This window comes from Dipodomys spectabilis, unplaced genomic scaffold (assembly GCF_019054845.1).
Source record: "Dipodomys spectabilis isolate Male_0828 unplaced genomic scaffold, ASM1905484v1 ptg000145l, whole genome shotgun sequence".
NCBI lineage: Eukaryota > Metazoa > Chordata > Mammalia > Rodentia > Heteromyidae > Dipodomys > Dipodomys spectabilis.
This window is the reverse complement of record NW_024870822.1, coordinates 18,528,691-18,548,002: the sequence shown is the minus strand read 5'-3', so window position 1 is coordinate 18,548,002 and position 19,312 is coordinate 18,528,691. Positions and strand designations below refer to the sequence as shown.

Here is a 19,312-nt window from a genome sequence, read left to right as displayed (position 1 = left end):
TGTTTTGTATGTCCCTCCCCCACAGTATAACCCCTGTTTTCACTGTATTTGATGTTGATATAATTTGTGGAGGGGAAGGGAAAAAACAAATTGTTTAAATAGGGATACAGATGGACCCATTGCAACAATGAGATGTACAAGATGCTCTGTCGAAAAAGGATCTTTACAACTTGGGGGGGGGGGGTATAATCATGGAGATGGGAGGGCAGGGATGGTAGGAGAAAAAACAAAGGAGGAGGCAACAATGCTTGATAAAAAAAAGTACTGATTTCCTTGTTCATGTAATTGTAACCCCTCTGTACAGTATTTTCACAATAAAAAAACTTATTAAAAATAAAAAATAGTAAGAGCATAAACTATAAAAAAAAATAAAAATAGCCCTATCAAAAATGTTACGGACGCCTACAATACTTTCTTATAAGAAGCATAAGTATTTTCTCTGATTATACATTCCTCAGTGTTGCAATGGTTGTTTCTGTCAATTTTGTACAACTCTATAGGTGCTTTATAGAGAATAAGTTTTCCTATTTCCTTACTAGGATCTAGCTAGCAGTTTTCTACAAGAGTTGCTTTTTTATCTTATCTATTTAATCCTATCATTTGTGTCATTTGAGTCTATTTGAAATTGATTGGTTTTCGCTTTACTATTTGTAGTTTCTGGTAGTTATTGAATGGAATCTCTATACGTGAGTTTTTTTACATTGTTTTTACATTGTTGGATAATAGAGTTTATCTCTTTCTTTGAATATCTGTGGACTATGTTCTAAAACAGAACTGTTTTATGCTTTCTAGGCATAATTTTCATATTTGTTAGGTAGGTTAATGAATACTTTGGCCCCAATATAAGGAGATACCCAATGGGTACTCCACTTGATATCCTCATGTCAAGAGAGCTTTACATTCTGGCTATAATGGAATGCAAATTACTCATGGTACACTGTGAACAATTCCATTTTTTTGCAGGCTACCCTCTATTTTATTCTGGGCCTTCGGTAGCTTCCTTACATGCATTTTTTGATTTTTTGATCAGTACTCAACTAATTACACAGTGGACTAGTTTGAAACTTCTTCAGCATTACCTCTTTTCTCTTGTACCCTGTCTCATAAATCTGACTTATAATAAATAATATTCTACAATCTGTCTGCCTGTCTGTCTACTCAGGGAGCCTGGCAAGCTCCTATACAGTGTCTGAGAAACTTCCTTTAAACAGTTACATATCTTAAGTTCATTTTACTTGACTTTTTACAGATCACTGTCTCGTGCTCCTATATAAATGTCTTTAAAAATAATTGTTTCAAATAGTTTTGTTCTTAGGTTTAGTTATTTAGCCTGGGAAAGGCTAAATAATACAATTTGCCATAGAGATCATCTGGGTACTTAGTTAGAATCTGTCATTATGCAAATAAGCAACCATATAGGTCAACTCTAGTCGCTTAAACCACCACTTCATTTCCTCTAATAGTATCAGGAACATAATTATCATTATTAATATGGAATATTCCTTACATATTTTTGGAGTATATATTGTCTCAGTTAAGAACCATAACAATATTAACTTCTATTTTACAGAGGAGAAAATTAAGGCTGAAAATAGTTAAGTAACTTGTCCTACCTAACCAAGCTAGTAAAAGTGATATAACAATTATTTAAGAACAGAAATATTCTGATTTCTAATATTGAAAGACATAGTACATAAAATACAATCTGAGGAAGAGGAGGTAAAGAACTTATATTTATTTGTTACCTTCAGCAAATATTACGCTATTTCATTTTTGAATTTAAAATATGTGATCATATTATATAGAGGGAAAGCAATCTGAGAGGTTCTCAGTGATCATAATTATTTTAATTAGCAAACTGTGATTGTTTTCAGAAGTTCTTTAATAATAGGAGCATTAAATTTGAAATGCTGGCCTTATATCTTAGTTTATGTATTTTACTTACATATACAATAGTCTAATAAGTATGAGAAATGTTTCCTTTGTTATTAACATAAAATATAGTCCAGTCCAATTATATAGAGAACTCCCTAAAAGTTTGCATGTGGTAAAGTGAGTAATAAAATTCAGTTGGCCCACAAAGATGGAATGGTAAAAGCAAATCTTTGGCCCACAAAGATGGAATGGTTAAAACTTGAATTTTACCAGGGAACATTTTACTCATCCAGTAAAGGCTTGGTTTGGGACAGCTCCAATTGGCCAATTTACTTACAAAATGACTTATTCATGTTAAAATATTTAATACTCACTAGCTCAGGACATTGATGTTTGATATATTTTAGCAACTATGATTAAACCAAGTGCCTTGGTTTGAACTGTAGTGCTCTGATGATCTGATTCATATTCACAGAACGTTTCTGGATACAAAAGAATCTGTTTCCATAGGTTTACATTTCCTGTTTTTCGAAATATAAACTGCCTAGTTTCATGTCTTACTATTTCTATAACCAAACATAAAAATTTTCAATTATTTCTTTGGAAAATCTTAAAGAATGGATGGTATTAAATTAATTTTGGGGGGGGGGGTGATGCACAGATGTCAATGATCTTAGTGATGTTTGCTTTTTTGATCTTTGATATTTACAGTCTGTTCCCCCTCCCAGACTTTAGAATCTTAAAATTCCTACATGCAAATTTTACTAAATAAAGCAATTTCAGTGATTGTATAGTATCCAGTGTTGAGCTTGGTTGCTCCCAACTGTTGTCCATGTGAAGATTATACTAACTGCAAATTTTTCTCCTATAATAAAGCTCCCACAGTCACCATACTTCTCCAAGAACATAAGTTAACTTACAAAGAAGTTAATTCTTGAAACTATTCAAATTCAACAATTCAGCATAGAAAGCCAATACAATTAAAAAAATTTTTAAAAGCTGGCCTGGTGACCATGTCTATAATCTAAGCATTTGGAAGACTGGGATTAGAAAGACCAGAAATTTGAGTCAGCTTTGACTACATAGTTAGTTTGAGGCTACCCTAGCCTAGATATCAAGTCTCTATTAGGAAAACAAAAGCCCCAAACAACTAGTAGCATCTTTAGGTGCTAGTGGTAGTACAAAGTTCCAGCAGCTCATCAATTTCCCTGTCACTAAGTGCTACCTGGGAGGAAAATCAGTGAGAAAAGGCATCTACTAACGTTTCAGATATAACTTGAGAAGCCCTATTTTTCCTAATACAATTATATGGTATCAGGAATATGACTAGGTAATGACACTATTCATTCCTTAAAGCATTAGTTCGTAATTAGAAGGAGGGACTTTTTTTAAATCTCAGATTTCTCCGATGGTACTACACGTTGCTCCCCCACCTGCTCAAGGAACGCGGAGAGAGGTGTTGGAAGTCTATGACAAAGACTGGCAATAAAACCATGGCCATTTGTGCCAATGAACATTAAAAACATTAAAAACCAGAATCCAATCAAGACTTTTTTTTTGAGAAGTGACTTTGCAGTTAGGGAAAGATCTCACAATATAGCACTATTGTTATCAAAAGGAAAACACCTGTTTCTCCAAGCTCAATCATGAGATTTATCATAAAGAGGAGCATTTTGGGGTTCCTTTATGTTGCTATGCTTCCTGCTGTTTATTCCCAACATAGCCTGGTTCACTACCTTCCTTGTGAAGCTATTTTCCAAACTGATTCCACAATCCTGCAAAGCAAGTTACCTTAACTTGAGTTACAGGGCTGGTCCCTCTCTTTTCATTTTTTATCCCAGTAGGTGAGACCGCCCCTGCTGTGTTTGGTGGCTGTGGAGTTGATGGCATCTTTGCTCCAGGTGACACCTGCATGCTGGCCAGCTGAGCTGCGTAGAGTTGCTGCAAAACAGAGAAGACAAACATTGATCTCTTTAAATGCAGCTGAAATGGAGTGTTTTTTTTTTTTTGTTTTGTTTTTTAAAGAAAACCTTACCGTATTGTTAGAGAACTATTTCTTTTACAGCCTTGCAATTTCACTATTCTTTAAAGAGAAAAATAAGAAAAACCAAATAATGCATAGAGAAAGAATGTCAGAATGGGAGCCATGGTTCTGTTCCTTCCAGCATTAACATTACTTTCTGAACAAGTATTTTCATCTATGAACTCGGTTTCTTCAATTGAGCCAAAAATAATTTGAATAGTCACTAAGGTTCTTCCTAGTTCCCAAAATCTCTATGAAAAGTTCTTTAAATTTGATGTAATTATGTTATAGGTGAGCTACAAAATGAACCTAAACCTCTCCCAGGTTCCTGGGAGAAAAACAATTGTTACTCGCCACTGACTGAGCTCTGGGGACTCTGGCCCTTCTCCTGCACAGCCCCAGAGGCCCAGTAAATGCTACTCTTGCCTCAGGGTCAGGTCTCTAGATCACAGGTAACGTAATCTTCAATAAAACCAAAAAGTCAGATGGTTTTTTTTTCCTGCCACAGGAGCTACCCAGGAAACAAAGTGCTTCCTTCATCCAGAAAGATCATTTGATTTCTCTCCTCACGCTCTGACTTTGGGCCTCCAGGTACACTTCCCATATTCTCACTGCTGTTTCAAGTCCTGCTCTGTGAAATATTTCCTATAGATCTCCTCAACAAACCAGTGATATTCATTCTATCTGCTAAGACTTAAAATGCTCCTCTTGAAGGGGGATTAAGAAAGAATAATCGTGAGGTGAATTTGATTTAAGTACAATAATGCATCTATGGAATATCACAGTGACTTCTTTCTATACAATTAATGTATACCTATAAAGAGAAAGGAGAAAAAAAGCTCCTCTTCCATGAGATATGCTAAACAAAAAACCTGATATCATATATTTTAAAATAATAAACCTCCAAATATATTGATTTAACTGAATTCAGAACAAAGACCTAAAGCCAGGTTGTCTAGTCTCTATACGATTTAAACTTTTATCAATTTTTACAAGTTCAGTATTACTTTAAGGTTTACAAACCAACAACAATAACAACAAACACAAAAACAGCATGGCTATCTTGTAGAATGCAGAGCCTCCACAGTTATGAAGATGGTTAGGGTTTTCCCATACCTTCCTCCCCACCTCTCTATGGGGTGTATCTCTTGTAATTGAACTGTTTTGATTAACATTGACATCTGACTGGTATGTGCTTATATATTGCTGAATCCTTATCTACAGATTGTATATGTGTTTAGCTTTCCTTACCTCAGCATACCATGTCTCCATGCTCTCCAATTTCTTAATGTTAGTACATTAATTTAAAAATGAATCTTTCCTGCTATATTATTCTCCCTAGATACTTCCTCACTAACCCTCTTATTTTCTTACTTTTTCTCCCTACTTGCCTCTCATCAAATGTTTTTCTATTCTGAAATATTTTTCCAATTTTATCATTCAAGATTTCTATGAATCATTAAGTCTTCTGCTGTTATAGGTGTAAGGGTATTCTTTTTTCTCTGATGGCTTCTTTTTAGAGTATTCTGCTCTCTATTCTGTGGGAAAGTATGAATGATAGGTTTAGGATTTGTTTTTTCTCTTCTCTGCATTGTTGTCTCTTTTTCTTTCAAGTTCCTTGAGCTCTTTCCTATTAGAAGCTTTTCTAATGCCTCTGGTGTTGACTGTTTATTCATCTACAACTGACATAATCAACTGAAAGTCTAAGGATGGACTTACTGACTGACAGGCTCAGTATAAAGTGATGATGCAGAAAGACTTTTTGTTGAGGAATTTTATACTGGGCCATTGTGTTAGGGAAATAACTTCAAATGTTCCCCTTAATTTGGGGAAGGCCTGTATGGCACATTAGGCAAGCAAAGCAGAAGGCAATTGTGGGCTCTTACTGTGGGCCAACTCTGTTTTCAAGTTTGTATCACCATTCATTCTTGGCTATGCCTGATACTCAAGAAAAAAAAAAAAAAACCTCCCATGTTCAATTTCTCATAAGAACAAACTTCCAGTTCCAGCTGTGTTACATATAGATGGTGGTGGTAGTTGAGAAGAGGTGATAGAGTTAAGATGAACAAGGTTATAGGGGAATAATCTCAGTATCTGTTTCTACCAGCTATCCTCTTTAAAATTTCACCTTTTACATCTGCCTTCAATGATACCTGGTATCTTCAACTCCTAAGCATTTCAAGGATTCAGCTCCAAATTGGGTTTAATTCTTTTTGGCATTTCACTGTAAAGGCTTAACTATCAGATTTCTCTTTTTTGTTTAGACATGCATAACTTATCTACCCATCTCCCATATTCTAAAAGCTTTTTGAGTCTCATTTTTTATTTCTAGTTGAAAACTTACACCTGCAATCCTTAACTGTTGCTATATTAGAATTGGGGTAAACCTAGTAATAAATGAATGTTCATTTGGTGTAGTTAACCAGAAGTCAGTTCCCCAATCTTAAGACTATTTAATGCTTGAAAACTTCATTCAAATATTTTCTTTTTCTCACAATCAAGATTAAGCCATTACATTGATAGTCAAATTTCAATCATAATAAATAGAAAGCTTCCTAGTTTGTCAGCCACAGAGAAAATAGTTCAAACTTTACCACATTTATAGGAGAGAAAAAACAGGTGGTTTATATATAATTTCCAGCATTACTATCATTCAGATGGACAACTAAAAAAATTACAGTAATCAAAAACAGACCTTTCAGCACATGTAATTAAATGAAAGCTTAATAAAGAATAATTTGCAAGAGCCAGATGTGCTTATGTCATGATTGTTGCTTTCTTTGGAACAATTTTTCTAATATAACGAGCCTCTAAAGGAATTAAAGTTTCATAATTCTGTATGCAGTGACTCAGTGGCAAGCATTCATAAGTAAGAGTCAAACTGCTAGAGTCAAACTTAGGCAAAAGAAAGGCTGTCTTTTTGCCTTTCTTTTATTCTATTGTATCGCTTCCATTTGAAATTAAGCTAGGTGTTTTAATAAGGGGGCTTTAAAATTTTTTCTTTGGATTAAATAATGGGAGAAAAATACTGTGTTGAATAAAATGGAGAGAGGAAATAGGTGCTGCCTGTATAGCAGTTGATGACACAAGTGATATCTTCTACTTTTGAGTATTACACAGTCATGAAATCATAGAGGTATAAGACTTTACACCACTCAAGCTTTCATTTTACCTTAAAAATTCAGATTTTTTTTATTCTACCAAATTCTGAGAAAAAAGTATTAACTTGTGAAAGATGCAGAAAACCAAATCTATTTTACATCTACTTTTTAAAATAACGACTCAGTTCAGTGATAATTCAGGTTGATTGAACGATACAGTTGAATTTTAGAAATCAAATAATATCAATTGCTTCCTCTTAAGCTCTGATAATCATATATTTTATACCCTTTTCTAGTAATTTGTTAAGGAGGCAAGACCACACAAATTATGAGGCTGGACATTAGGATATCATGAAAGGACTAAGTAAAACAAGTCTTGAAATAAAAATCAGAAAATGGAGTACAATGCTACAAAGCACTGATGAGAATTAAAGTATCACATTCTATGCAGCAAAATATATTATTTTAATTATAAATAATTTCAGATTGAAGATTTTCAGTCGATTTGGATAATAAGAATGCCAATCCATTAAATAGAAATAAATTCACAAAATAAATTTACATCTATTTCTAAAGCTAACCACAACTGGATGTTTGTTCTAAGTGCAAAGCTGTGTGTTAAGAGCTGGGGAGAAAAAAAAAAAAAAAAAAAGAGCTGGGGAGAACACAGCCTTGGAGAAGAGGTAAAAACAACTTTTTTTAACCTTTAACTTTTTTCAGAAAACAATTTTTTTAACCTTGTGTTTAGTTACACACAAATATCTTACTACCCATGATAGACTGTAAGATTACTGAAGATATGAGGAATCTATTTTTGAGTGCTTAGCACTAACCATTCATGTTTGCTAATAAATATCCAAGTAATACTTTTTGAACTAATATAGCTAGAAATTTGGAAACGAAACTGTCTGTAAATGACACAATAGCATAAGTTGATGATTATATTTATTATCTACACAATAAATTGTGGTGTTGAGTTTAAAAAATAAAAGGAAAATAAATTCATCTAATGAAACAAATTATATTGTTTCGTTAGAAATGGCTCTTTAGAAATGATTTGATAAAATATTTACTAGATAGCCACTCAGTAACTATTAGCTTCACTAACTTGTCTTAAACTTTTCTAATAGATTATACTCAACAGCTTTTTTTTTCCCTCAATATAATTATAAAGGAAATGCTACTGCACTTTTTTTGAAATAACATAAAATTGTTAGCTATCTTTTATTATTATCTTTAAGTAATTGTACACATGAGTTGCCATGTAACAAAGTAGTTTATAAATACAATTCATTTTGATCAATGTCACCCTTGTAAGTTATTCTAATGAATTAGCTTCAGTTAGAAAATCCCTTTGCAGACAAAAGACTTAGGAAGGAAAAAGTTTGAACTCTGATTAACTAGTACATAAGGGTTTTGAAAAATGTTATTCCACATGTAGGATTGATTGTCAAGTCATAGTTCATAGTCATAGAGATAATAATGAGTGATTCATTCCTAAACAAAGTTAAGGCTTTAAGAATCACCAATACAGTAAAGTGCATAATGGGATTTACAAATGTTCCACAAACATTCAAACTTCAGTAAAGAGTGTTTTATAAATACAGGTTTTCCTGGCTCAAGTTTGAAAAATTCACAGTGATTGTCTAGGATATTGAATTGTTTCTTTTTTCAAGTTATATAAAAGATACACAAACTATACATTGAAAACTGAGCCTGGATAAAATCGTTCATTTTATGGAACACTTCAAAATGCAGTGAACAAAGTCGCTAGAATCAAAAATTTGGTGAATGGAACAATGACACATCATTTAAGCTAGTCTGACCTCCCCTTCTACCGGTAAGCAGGGGTCCAGTTAACAGAAATAGTTTCCCTGAGATCACTTACGTAGTGAGTCCTAGAGTTAGATCAGTTTTCTAGCTTTAACTCCAATATTACCACAATGCCATTTAAAATATATTTAATTTATTTATTGAACATATAGTAAATCTTTGCACCTTTCAAGGACAATTCTTGCATTAATTGGCTCACTGATTAAACACCTGTTCATGAAACTCAATACTATATACTAATAAGCAATTCAGAAATGGCACCTGATTTAATTGAGCTAACATGAGAAACAGCCATTAAGTAATACTTAGACAGTACCTATGAAATTATGAAAGTTAGAAAGTATTGAGAAACAAAAGTAAAGATATCAAGAAATTAACTAACAAAGGTATCACTGGAGATTCAAAATAACATCTCTGAGAAAATATCATTTTTTTGTGAGTAAGATATATGCAGTTGGAAAGGTTGATTATAAGCATTCTAGGATGAAGAACAAGTAGCATAGCTCTGAGGCAGAAAAGGAAGGTTTTTGAGGAACTTAAAAAAGTCCAATATGGCAGGAATGCTGAGTGTGAGTGGAATGTCAAGAGAAGAGGGTTAGGGTGGGCAGTGTAGACTTTTGACACTTTAATAACCAAGCCTGCTTAGATTCAACACAAATTAGTAGGCTCTACCAATCAAACTCAGTTTTACGGGGAAATTCTTGAGTATCTGCCAGGATACACACTGGTCTATGTATTGTGTGGAGAGCTATATTATTCTGTTGCTGTATTGGGAAAAAGAAGTATGCTTGTCCCACCACACCAAAATTGATGTCAAATTATAATGTGTGATGTCACAGTGTATCTACATTTACCATAAATGTAGATACATTATATATATCATATATTTATACTTCATATATACATTCTGTAATAAAAATCACATAAGACTTCTAATAGAGAATGACATAAAGACATAAGACTTCTTTTAAAAATTCATGATTATATGATTTTCCTATGTCCACATAACTATTTTACTAGTCTTCCAATAATCTCCCCATACATACTTAACTTAATAAAACAAATACATATTGAATACTAAGTCATGCCATATGCTAAGTATATTAATTTATTAGTTTACTCAGTCTTCATATGTGTTATATAATGTAGGAATTACCACCCATTTTAGAGTCAGTATCACCTTTAAGCTCTTGTTCTTTCTGCTTTTAAAATTAAATTATTTAAAATAAGCTATACAGTGAATCATAGTGAAACCTATTTCCTGTTCCTAGTCACCAGACGAGGATTATTGTCCAAGGAGAGGATTCTTATGTGGCTGCTATTTTGAGTTCTCAAGTAGCAAACTGTATTACCAGATGTCTTATAGCTACTCTTTTGAAAATGGCATTTCATTATTCTTGAATGGAGAAAGAAAAGTTAATGATACTACAAGCCATCTTGATGGAATAAAGGTCACAAGTTTGACAATTCCCTTTTCCAACCAATCTTTCAGTCATAGTAAAAGATATATACAACTCCTAGTTTAATGGACTGATAGAAGAAAAAGAGTAGTCAGACTATGGATAGAAATAGGAGAAGTTAATAGAATGCAAAGTGACAAAGAGGCACTAGTATTTTGTGGGATATGTAAAACAAAGTTTAAAAAAAAAAAACACGATATTATACACTAAGTTCTCTTTGATGTAGCTTCTCCTGTATTTTTATCATTTCAATTAGCAGAGCCATTTTAAAATTCCATACATAATTTGACCCAGAGAGTAAGAAAGTAAAATCTCCCTCAAATGCATCTTGCCTATGAGAATGAAAAGTACTATCTAACAAAAACAGATTCAGTAGACACCACCAAAGGATGTTAACTATCACCATTGTATTTTCCCCATTTGCTACAGTTTCATACAATACATGAGGACTTAAGGCCTAGTCCAGCTACCCAGGTTAACAGGCCTAACCTTGTACACAATACACTATTCAGGAGAACAATAGGAAAAGGATCAACACTGAGGGGAGGAAAGAAAGGCATCCTTCAGTAAGTATCATTATTCATGTGATTAATGCTAACACAGGGCCCCAAACCCAGCTTAGTCCTTCAGGGATGCTGGGTTCTGTTTCCTTTTCAAAACAATGTTGATGGCCATTCTTCTATCTATCAAGCAAAGCTGTAAGACTGGACAGCTCAGCTCTGAAAAGGTGGACACAGAGATAGGATAATTAATCATACTGATTTAGTGCTTATTTAGCACAGAGAAGAAAGTATGTCAGTAACAGGTCATTATAAACTGAAGGAGAGGTTGGAAGAGGGCTTAAAAATAATTATTTCAAAGAGTTTACAAATACTTTTACTTCTCATAAACCTTCAATGTCAACAAAATGATCCAGGAAACACAGCTGTGGTTTTATGGAGGCTAGAACTGAAGTCCTTGTTTTCAGCATTGAAGTTACTTGTTTAGCCATTCCTCTAATATTTGAGTTGAAAGAAAACTGGCTGCAACCTGTTCCTCTCTTCCACATTTAGTTCATTACCAGGTCAATCTCCTTGCTTCTTCTGCATATTTTTGTATTGCATTCTTTTTTTCCCCTTAACTCTGCTACAAATCTACTCATTGAGTCTCAACACAGAAATCACTTTCTGCGTGAAGCTTTATCTGTCTACTCTGTAACCCCATACATCTGTATACTACCCTCAATCATCATATACTTGCCTTTATATCCATAACATTCTCTCTCAACAAATTCAGATCTGTTTAACATAAAAACCTGAGTCTTAATGTATCTGTGCATCCATGACATAAAACCCTAGCATTCTACACTAATACTGACCATTACACTCCTTCATTTCCATTCTTGACTATCTTTTCTGCCTACATCCCTTTCTTAGTTTTTCCTCAGATATGCTCCACAAAGGAACCCCAAAGATGGAGGTCATTTTTGTTTCTGTATTCTTTTTAAACTATATTTTTTAATTATCTTTAATTAGTTGTACAAAAAGGTTACCATTCAACAACTCAGCTTATGACTATACTGCATCTTGATCAACGTTACCCCTTTCATCATTCTCTTCCATCCCTCCCAACTCAATTTTCTCAGTTTTATTGGGTATACATTGAGTGTTAGGATTGCATTCATCTCTCAGATCCTCTCTTCATTTGTCTAGCTTCTTCCCCAACACTCTGCAAGTTTCAGTTTCCTGGTATTCACTTGCTGTTTTTGATGTTGTAAGCATTTGGGTTTACCATGTAATGCGCTGATTTTTTTTTTCCCAAAGAAATCATATTATACAATCTTAGCAGAAGAAAGAATTATGCACATCTCATAATCTAGTCTCTCTGCAGAAGAAAGCTCAAGTCTCCAGATGGAAAGTGGTGTTCATAATATGTTAGTTGATGAACAGTAAATAGAGTGAAGTCTAGAACCTAGTTTCCCTACATCCCTTCTACTTCCATATGTGCATATATTTCCTTACATTCTATTCTTTCAGAGAATTGACTCAGACAGAATTTGTACTTTGAGATTTTAGTCTCTACTTCATAAAAAGATGTTTTTTCACCATTATCCTGTGATTAAAAAGAAAAAATTATCCTAAATGTATTTGAAAAACAATCTGTGAGTATTCTATAATGATTTGTATCATATAATCTTTATATTATTTCAAAAGTATATAGTTAATAGGCAACCATAGTGGTCAGGTAACAATAATTATAGTCATGTTATGAGTATTTTCAGATACATAAATGACCAAAATTTTATCTCAGGTGAGAACAGACCTATTTTGAACAGACCCACTTTGAAAAATTGCCAGTGGCCTTTCCATAACAGACAAAGGAAGAATGCAACATACATTGACTGAGAACCAGGACCTGTTTAATTCATTTCATTATTCTGTAAAGCTAGCTCAAGAATATCAAGTAATAAAAAGGAACTGAAAGAAAAGTTTCCCTGGTTAGACGTCCTCTTGCCTATTTTCCCAACCATTGGGGTAGTTCGCTCCTATGACATAATTCTTTGTACTAATGGAGTAGGGAATGTGTTTGGTATTGAGGATAGGAAACATTATTAAAAGGAAAACAGAATAGAATATAAAAGTTCAACAAAATATCCTACCTTTACATTACAGTACTTGCTTAAAAATTTATCATCTAATAGAGTACCTAATTCTCTTAGTACCTAATTCTCTTAGTTTGGAATTCATTCTGATTATATCAATTATATTGGAATGCATTCAGAAGAGCATTATTTTTTTATGGAACAATTATATGGTATAAATAAGAAAAAACCTTCAATATTTTTAATAAGAATCTCTCTATGTACTATCTGATGCCTTATTGACAGAAATAAAGTCACCAAAACAGTAATTTAGTTCTTGAAGCAAAATATTCAAAGAGGTGATAATAAAGGCAGAGTGCAAGGGGCGTTACGGGAAAGGGACTGCTTTGTTCTCTTTCAAAGAAATGGGCAGGCAGTAAAGGGATCCAAGTGCTACATGTAGTTGGCATTTGCGATGCTCCTTTAACTTTGTAGTCTCAAAGCCATCAACCCCCAAACCACACTTTTAAATGAGTGCATCTTTACCCTACCTATAGTATATTAAAAACTTATCCATGACCTCCGAATTTGACTTGAAACCTAGGCATTACTTCTCACAAACTATGTCATAAGAACTTCAATGAGGGAGGTGGGGAGGGAAAGGATGGTTGGGGAAAAAACAGAGGAGGTAGTGATGCTTGGTAGGAAATGTACTCATTACCTTACTCATGTAACTGTAACCCTTCTGTACAGTATTTTTACAATAAAAAACATATAAAAAGTTTTCAATGGATATTTTTAGCATATGTATTGTTATACTTTTTAATAAAAGAACACATGTTAGTTTACCAGTTTTTTGTGACCAGAAGATGCATTCATTTGCTCATCCCTTCATCCATTTATTGAAAAAAATATTTACTGAGTAGTTGCTATAGTCAAGGTACTATTTAGATTTTAGAAAAATATAAGTAAGTAGTGACTTTGTGAAACTGCATGGGGAGAAAAAGACAAATAAGCACATAGGCAAGTGGTTGTGTGGGAAATACATGCTATGACATATAAAGTACGTAAGTATGGAATGGAGTTGAGCGCTTATAGAGAGATCAAAACATCTCAAAGAGGACATTTGGATGCCTGAGTGAAGTGAGGGAATAAGTCATATTACTATCTGGGGACAAAACCCGGGAAAAAGCAAAGTATAGATGGAAATCCTGTGGCAAAGGTGTTTGTACTTGGAATGTCCAAGAAACAAAAAGGAGGCCAGTAGAGTTGGAGCAGAGTGGTCTGGGTAAAGGAAGGGTGAATTCTCTGGTGTCAGGAAAATAGCAAGAGGGCCAAGTCATGTAGGTCTAATACATAGTGAAACGGACCTTGGATTCCGTGCTGAGTTTCTATGTTTCTAGGAAACATCATTAAAACAACATGGCAGAAATGGAAGTCCCTCAGCAATACCCACATGGGAATCTGGAGATAAGCCAGAGCTGCCTGATCTTAGCCCACGATGATTGCCAAGGAACCAGATGCTGTTGCTTGAAAAATATTCTACAACTGCCCTTCAAATTCCATCCATAATGAAACTTCCAAAATAACACAGAATGAAGACAAATATGGGCAACTATGTAATTTAAATTTTCAATTTGTTAAACATGTGTATTTGTGAAGAGCAAATTGCATGAAAAGAAAATATAATGTTTTCTAGAACTTTGTTTTTTATTTTAACATTGTACCTATATTTTTATTTTAACATTGCACAGAACAAATATTGCTAGATGGAAAAGAATGTGTTTATTATATAAAAATATTTTCACTGTTTTCAAGTTGAACTTGGGTTTCATTTCTCAGCAGAGATTGGAAGACTGAATATAAGAATCACACTAATAAAATAATTTGTATCTATTATGAAATATATAGATCTATTAAATACAAATGTGATATTTATACTAAAGTAAAAATTGCATTTAAAAAACATATAGAAGAACATAAATGTTTTGAATTCACTAATAAGTGATCAAATAAACTAGATGAGATGCAAAATATTGTGTTCCTCATATTTTTACTGTAAATTTTTTTTTTGGGGTCCGGTCGTGGGGCCTGAACTCCGGGCCTGGGCACTGTCCCTCAGCTCTTCAGCTCAAGGCTAGCGCTCTACCACTTGAGCCACAGCGCCACTTCCGGCTTTTTTTCTTTTTGCTTATGTGGTGCTCATGCATGCAAGGCAAGCGCTCTACCACTGAGCCACCTTCCCAGCCCTTTACTGTAAATTTTTAAATGAAATAAATATTTAAGTCCATATCTGGGACAACTCTACTTTCACTTTTTAAACAGCAAATTATTAGTATTGCCAATTGGAAAAGTTCAGCATATTTTGCAATATATAAATATGCTATCTGTATCCTACAGTAATTCCCATGGCTTGCTCTCCAATTAGCAGAAATGAATATCTTGTACATGGCAGCCATAATAAAATTCATTTAAGTGGGTAAAAAGTACAAAATGCATTGTCACTACATATGGTATTAGTAGATATCTCAATATCTTGAAATTTTCCTATAGCAGATGAAACATGTAAGAGACTATAAAGAAATGTAGAAAAACAAGATCTTATAAGTTGCAATATGCAGGTTTGCAAAATAATGAAGAGTTCATTAACTATAGTCAAAACCAGTGTTCACTAATTATGTCTGGGGCAAGTTATTTAATGTCTCTAGGCCTTAAATTTCCACAGCTATAAAGTGAGGATAACAAGAGTCTACTGTAAAGATTGTAAACAGGCAAACACACAAGGTATATTTAGAACATAGGCATCTCATACAGACTTATTCTTATTACTAAATATATATATATATTCTTATTAAAAGAAGTTGTTCTTGGCTGTGGATGAAGCTCAGTGGTAGAGCACTTGCCTATCAGACACTGGCTCTATGTTCAACCTCAAAAAAGGAAGGATTAGAAAAAATAATTCCCAAGGTATTACTTAGAGAAATAATTACTTATTAGTAACTTCATATAATTTATCAAAAAGTATGTCAAAGATGAAGAAGATGCTCTTCCAGAAAAGGAAGGAACTGCTATCTCGTCACAAGGTCTGGAAGGAATATGTGATAAATAGTATAGTTAAAGAATTTACAAGCTCATACTGAAACACCATCACTCAAAACAGCTGGTTTAGACTAAGTATGTTTAGGTAGGCGCTGTTCAGAATAAAGTCTGTGAAAGAAGTCCTTTGTTACCTAAAAATTTAAAAGTCATCATGAACAGAATGAACACTAACACACCCTTCAACATGGGAAGTGTTTGGGCTCTTAAAGTTTTTGTTGTGCATTTAGTGTATTGTGTCTCCCTCCACCTCCCTCCTCCCAGCCCATTTCGGAGGAGCTAATACCTGAAGGCCATTTGCAAATAGAACTAAGATGCTAGTGCTAAGAGACAACATGGCTTTGAAAGAAGCTTACGATTTGTGAAATGCACCACTTTTCTGGCAAAAGGGAAATAATTCTCAGCTATTCATTTAGAGAACAGGAATTTTGTTTAGTACTCGATTTCACTGTCCATTGTTTGACAGAGAAAAATCTTTATGCTTTCAAAGTCCTAAGTTAGGTGGGGGTTCTAAATTTCAATATGTCTTCTAAGCCTACTGTTACACTCCTAGAAACCTCTCTTTACATGATGTAAAATTGCAGCTTTAGTCTGTTAAGAGGGCATAATTCTGAGTAGACCATGGAATATTTATGTCTCTATGCAGCTCTTTGAAGAAATAATCTTATGTTTTTGTGCCTGTGTTGGGTCAGAGGTTCAAATCAGCACTTCTTTTTGTCACTTCTTATAATGTTTTAAGATAATTTATAGCTCAGCAAGAAGAATCATAAAACAAAAGTGTCTATTTTATTTCGGCAACTAATTCTATTTAATCAAAGATTTCCAGCCCAACAACGCAGCATGAAACTCTGCATGAAAAATATGAGAAGAACAAAGCATTTTGTCAATTCACACATCTCATGATGTAAACACATATGTCTTTTAAAGGAAATTTTATCGTGTCCACATTATCGGCACACAAAAGCAGCATTCTTGTCGCAGACCTGGTGCGACTGTGGAGTCATCGTCACTGGAAACAAGAGCCTGATTAGGTTCCCACACAGATATGAATAGACTTTCCTTTTTTAGTGAAATAGCTGCTTTTATTCCTTTTTAAAACAGACTGGTAATTGTCACCCTAAAAACACTGAATTGTACTCGAACAACATTTGTTTCTGCTCTCCCCCCACCCCATCTTTTTAGAATCAGCCAATAACATTACTCTCCCTTCTGGTTGGTCTTCTTCTGGAAAGTCTGAGTTAATCCACAGCTGTGTGAATGCGAAAAAGGTACACAGCAGGGCTAAGTCTGTTGGGTCTCTTGTCTGCTAATAAAGTGCACAGTCTGCAGGACAGATGTTAAGAGGATCTGTTAAATAAGTCAGTGGCAGAGATCCTGACCTCTGCCAAAGAACATTTTATTATTCCAGAAAGGGACATAATTACAAGGCATTAACAATTAGAAGAATCATAGCTATTCTTTATAGATATTTTTTACTTCTTGTTTCATTCTTTGGTTGAAATATAGTATCAAGGCCCATTCATGGAGAAGCTATGTGCTCAATATGATTGGGTTTAAACTACAGATTACAGGATTTCCACAAATCCCCATGAAATAGTTGGACCTTGGCTTTGCTTCAATCTTAAACAGTTTTGTTTATTCAGTGTATATCATTACACTATTTGTACAGTCTCACTTGCTACAGGGTACCATTGTACTAAAGGGAATATCAATATTACCAGAGTTCTCTAACTATTAAATCTAGTGTAATGGGAAATGTAAACTAGAGATCAAATTAATAGAATAATATCACACAATAAAGTTGTTCACTATACCACATATACTATATTACCATTTATGGTGTGAGTAAAATCATGCATTGCAAATTCCCTAGTGTGGTTTAAAATGCACTCTGCAATCCAACTACTTGCTTACCTTTCCAATCTCACCTACGTTTGCACTCACCCTGTGCCAACTGTTTCTGAAGGTGCCATGTGTCTATTGCTGCTCCACGAATGAGCAGGCTCTTTGTCTAAAACTGTTTCTTCTTTTCTCTGGATCTCCGTCAATCCACATCCTTCTCCACAAACCTAGGAAACTTACATTCTCCTTTCAAGATTCAGTTTTATCATCACCTCATCCATGAAGGTTGCTAGTATTTCCCCAAGCAGAGGCAAATATTTCCTCCTCCCCTAGCACCTTCACTCTGAACACACATCCATTTTAACAATTATCACACTGCTCATTAGATTATAGGCCCCCTGAGAGCCAGGGTCAAATTTTATTGACTTTTAGTATGCTGAAAACAGAAAAGAGTGCTTATTATACTGTAGACATTTAATAAACATTTGGGGAATCACTGTATGAGTAAACTAGTTAAATAATTTATCTTTTTATCATGCCACTGTAAGCTTATATTTCAGCCTTTTTAGTACTACCAGCATTGTAACAGAGCCATTTTTGTATTGTAGAAGATAATCTTAATTAGGTTGATACATTCAATTCTAAAGAGCTATAAATATATTATATAATGATATATTACAATATGACCTTGTATTATAACATATAGTCACTATTGCAATATATTTGTATATGTACAATACATACACACAGATAAATTACATATAATACATATATACATATGCATGTATACACTAACATTCATTTCCCTGGATATATACACTAAAACCTGTATCTCCAATCAACTGTCACCTATAATACACAGGTGCATAAAATGTAATATCCTCTTGGCCATCTTTTCTAATTCAGTTCAACTCAGTCAAAAGTTATTTACAAGAAGCAATTACATGTAGTCTTTAGACTGAATCCTAAGTAAGACTTTAGACTTCATCCTAACTAAGGATACCTACTAACTCTATGGATATGGTCAAATTAACGCATCTCTCTGGTCTCTAGTCTCTTCAACTATAAGATCGAAGTTTTACATAGCCTTTGGAAGTTTGCAAAACACCTCTCAAAAGAATTTTCTTACATACCCTCACAACTGCCCTAAGGGTATTATCCCGGGCCCTTTAATAGAATCTGGTTATCAAGAAGATTAATTTGTCCAAGTTACTAAAAGAAGGAGTGGGGTTAAGACTTGAACATCCAGGTCTTTCTAGTTCTGGAAGTCTAGGGCATTTCATAATCCCATTGTCTTTTGCTAATTTTTTAAATATCATGGCATTACCTTCCTTAATTAATGAGAAGTCCAACATGAATACCACAATTTCCAACCGCTGTCACTTCTTGCTAGAGAGTGCAGTATTAAACCTCATGCTTTTTGAATTGGGGACAGTCATCATACACAAAGACAGAAATGTCTATACATGGTAGCTTATTTAATAAATGAGTATATTATATGCATATACACCAAATGAACAGC

The 19,312-nt window shown here is 34.0% G+C and overlaps 1 protein-coding gene across 14 annotated transcripts in view; it reads right to left on the bottom strand.

Moving 5' to 3' along the window:
• Sox6 (SRY-box transcription factor 6) overlaps positions 1-19,312 on the bottom strand; it is a 375,414-nt gene that overhangs the window by 74,292 nt on the left and 281,810 nt on the right. For all 14 annotated transcript variants that reach the window (XM_042691570.1, XM_042691569.1, XM_042691576.1 and 11 more), the window contains one exon: positions 3,667-3,816. In XM_042691570.1, coding sequence (XP_042547504.1) covers positions 3,667-3,816 — 150 coding nt within the window. The remainder of the gene's footprint in view (positions 1-3,666; positions 3,817-19,312) is intronic.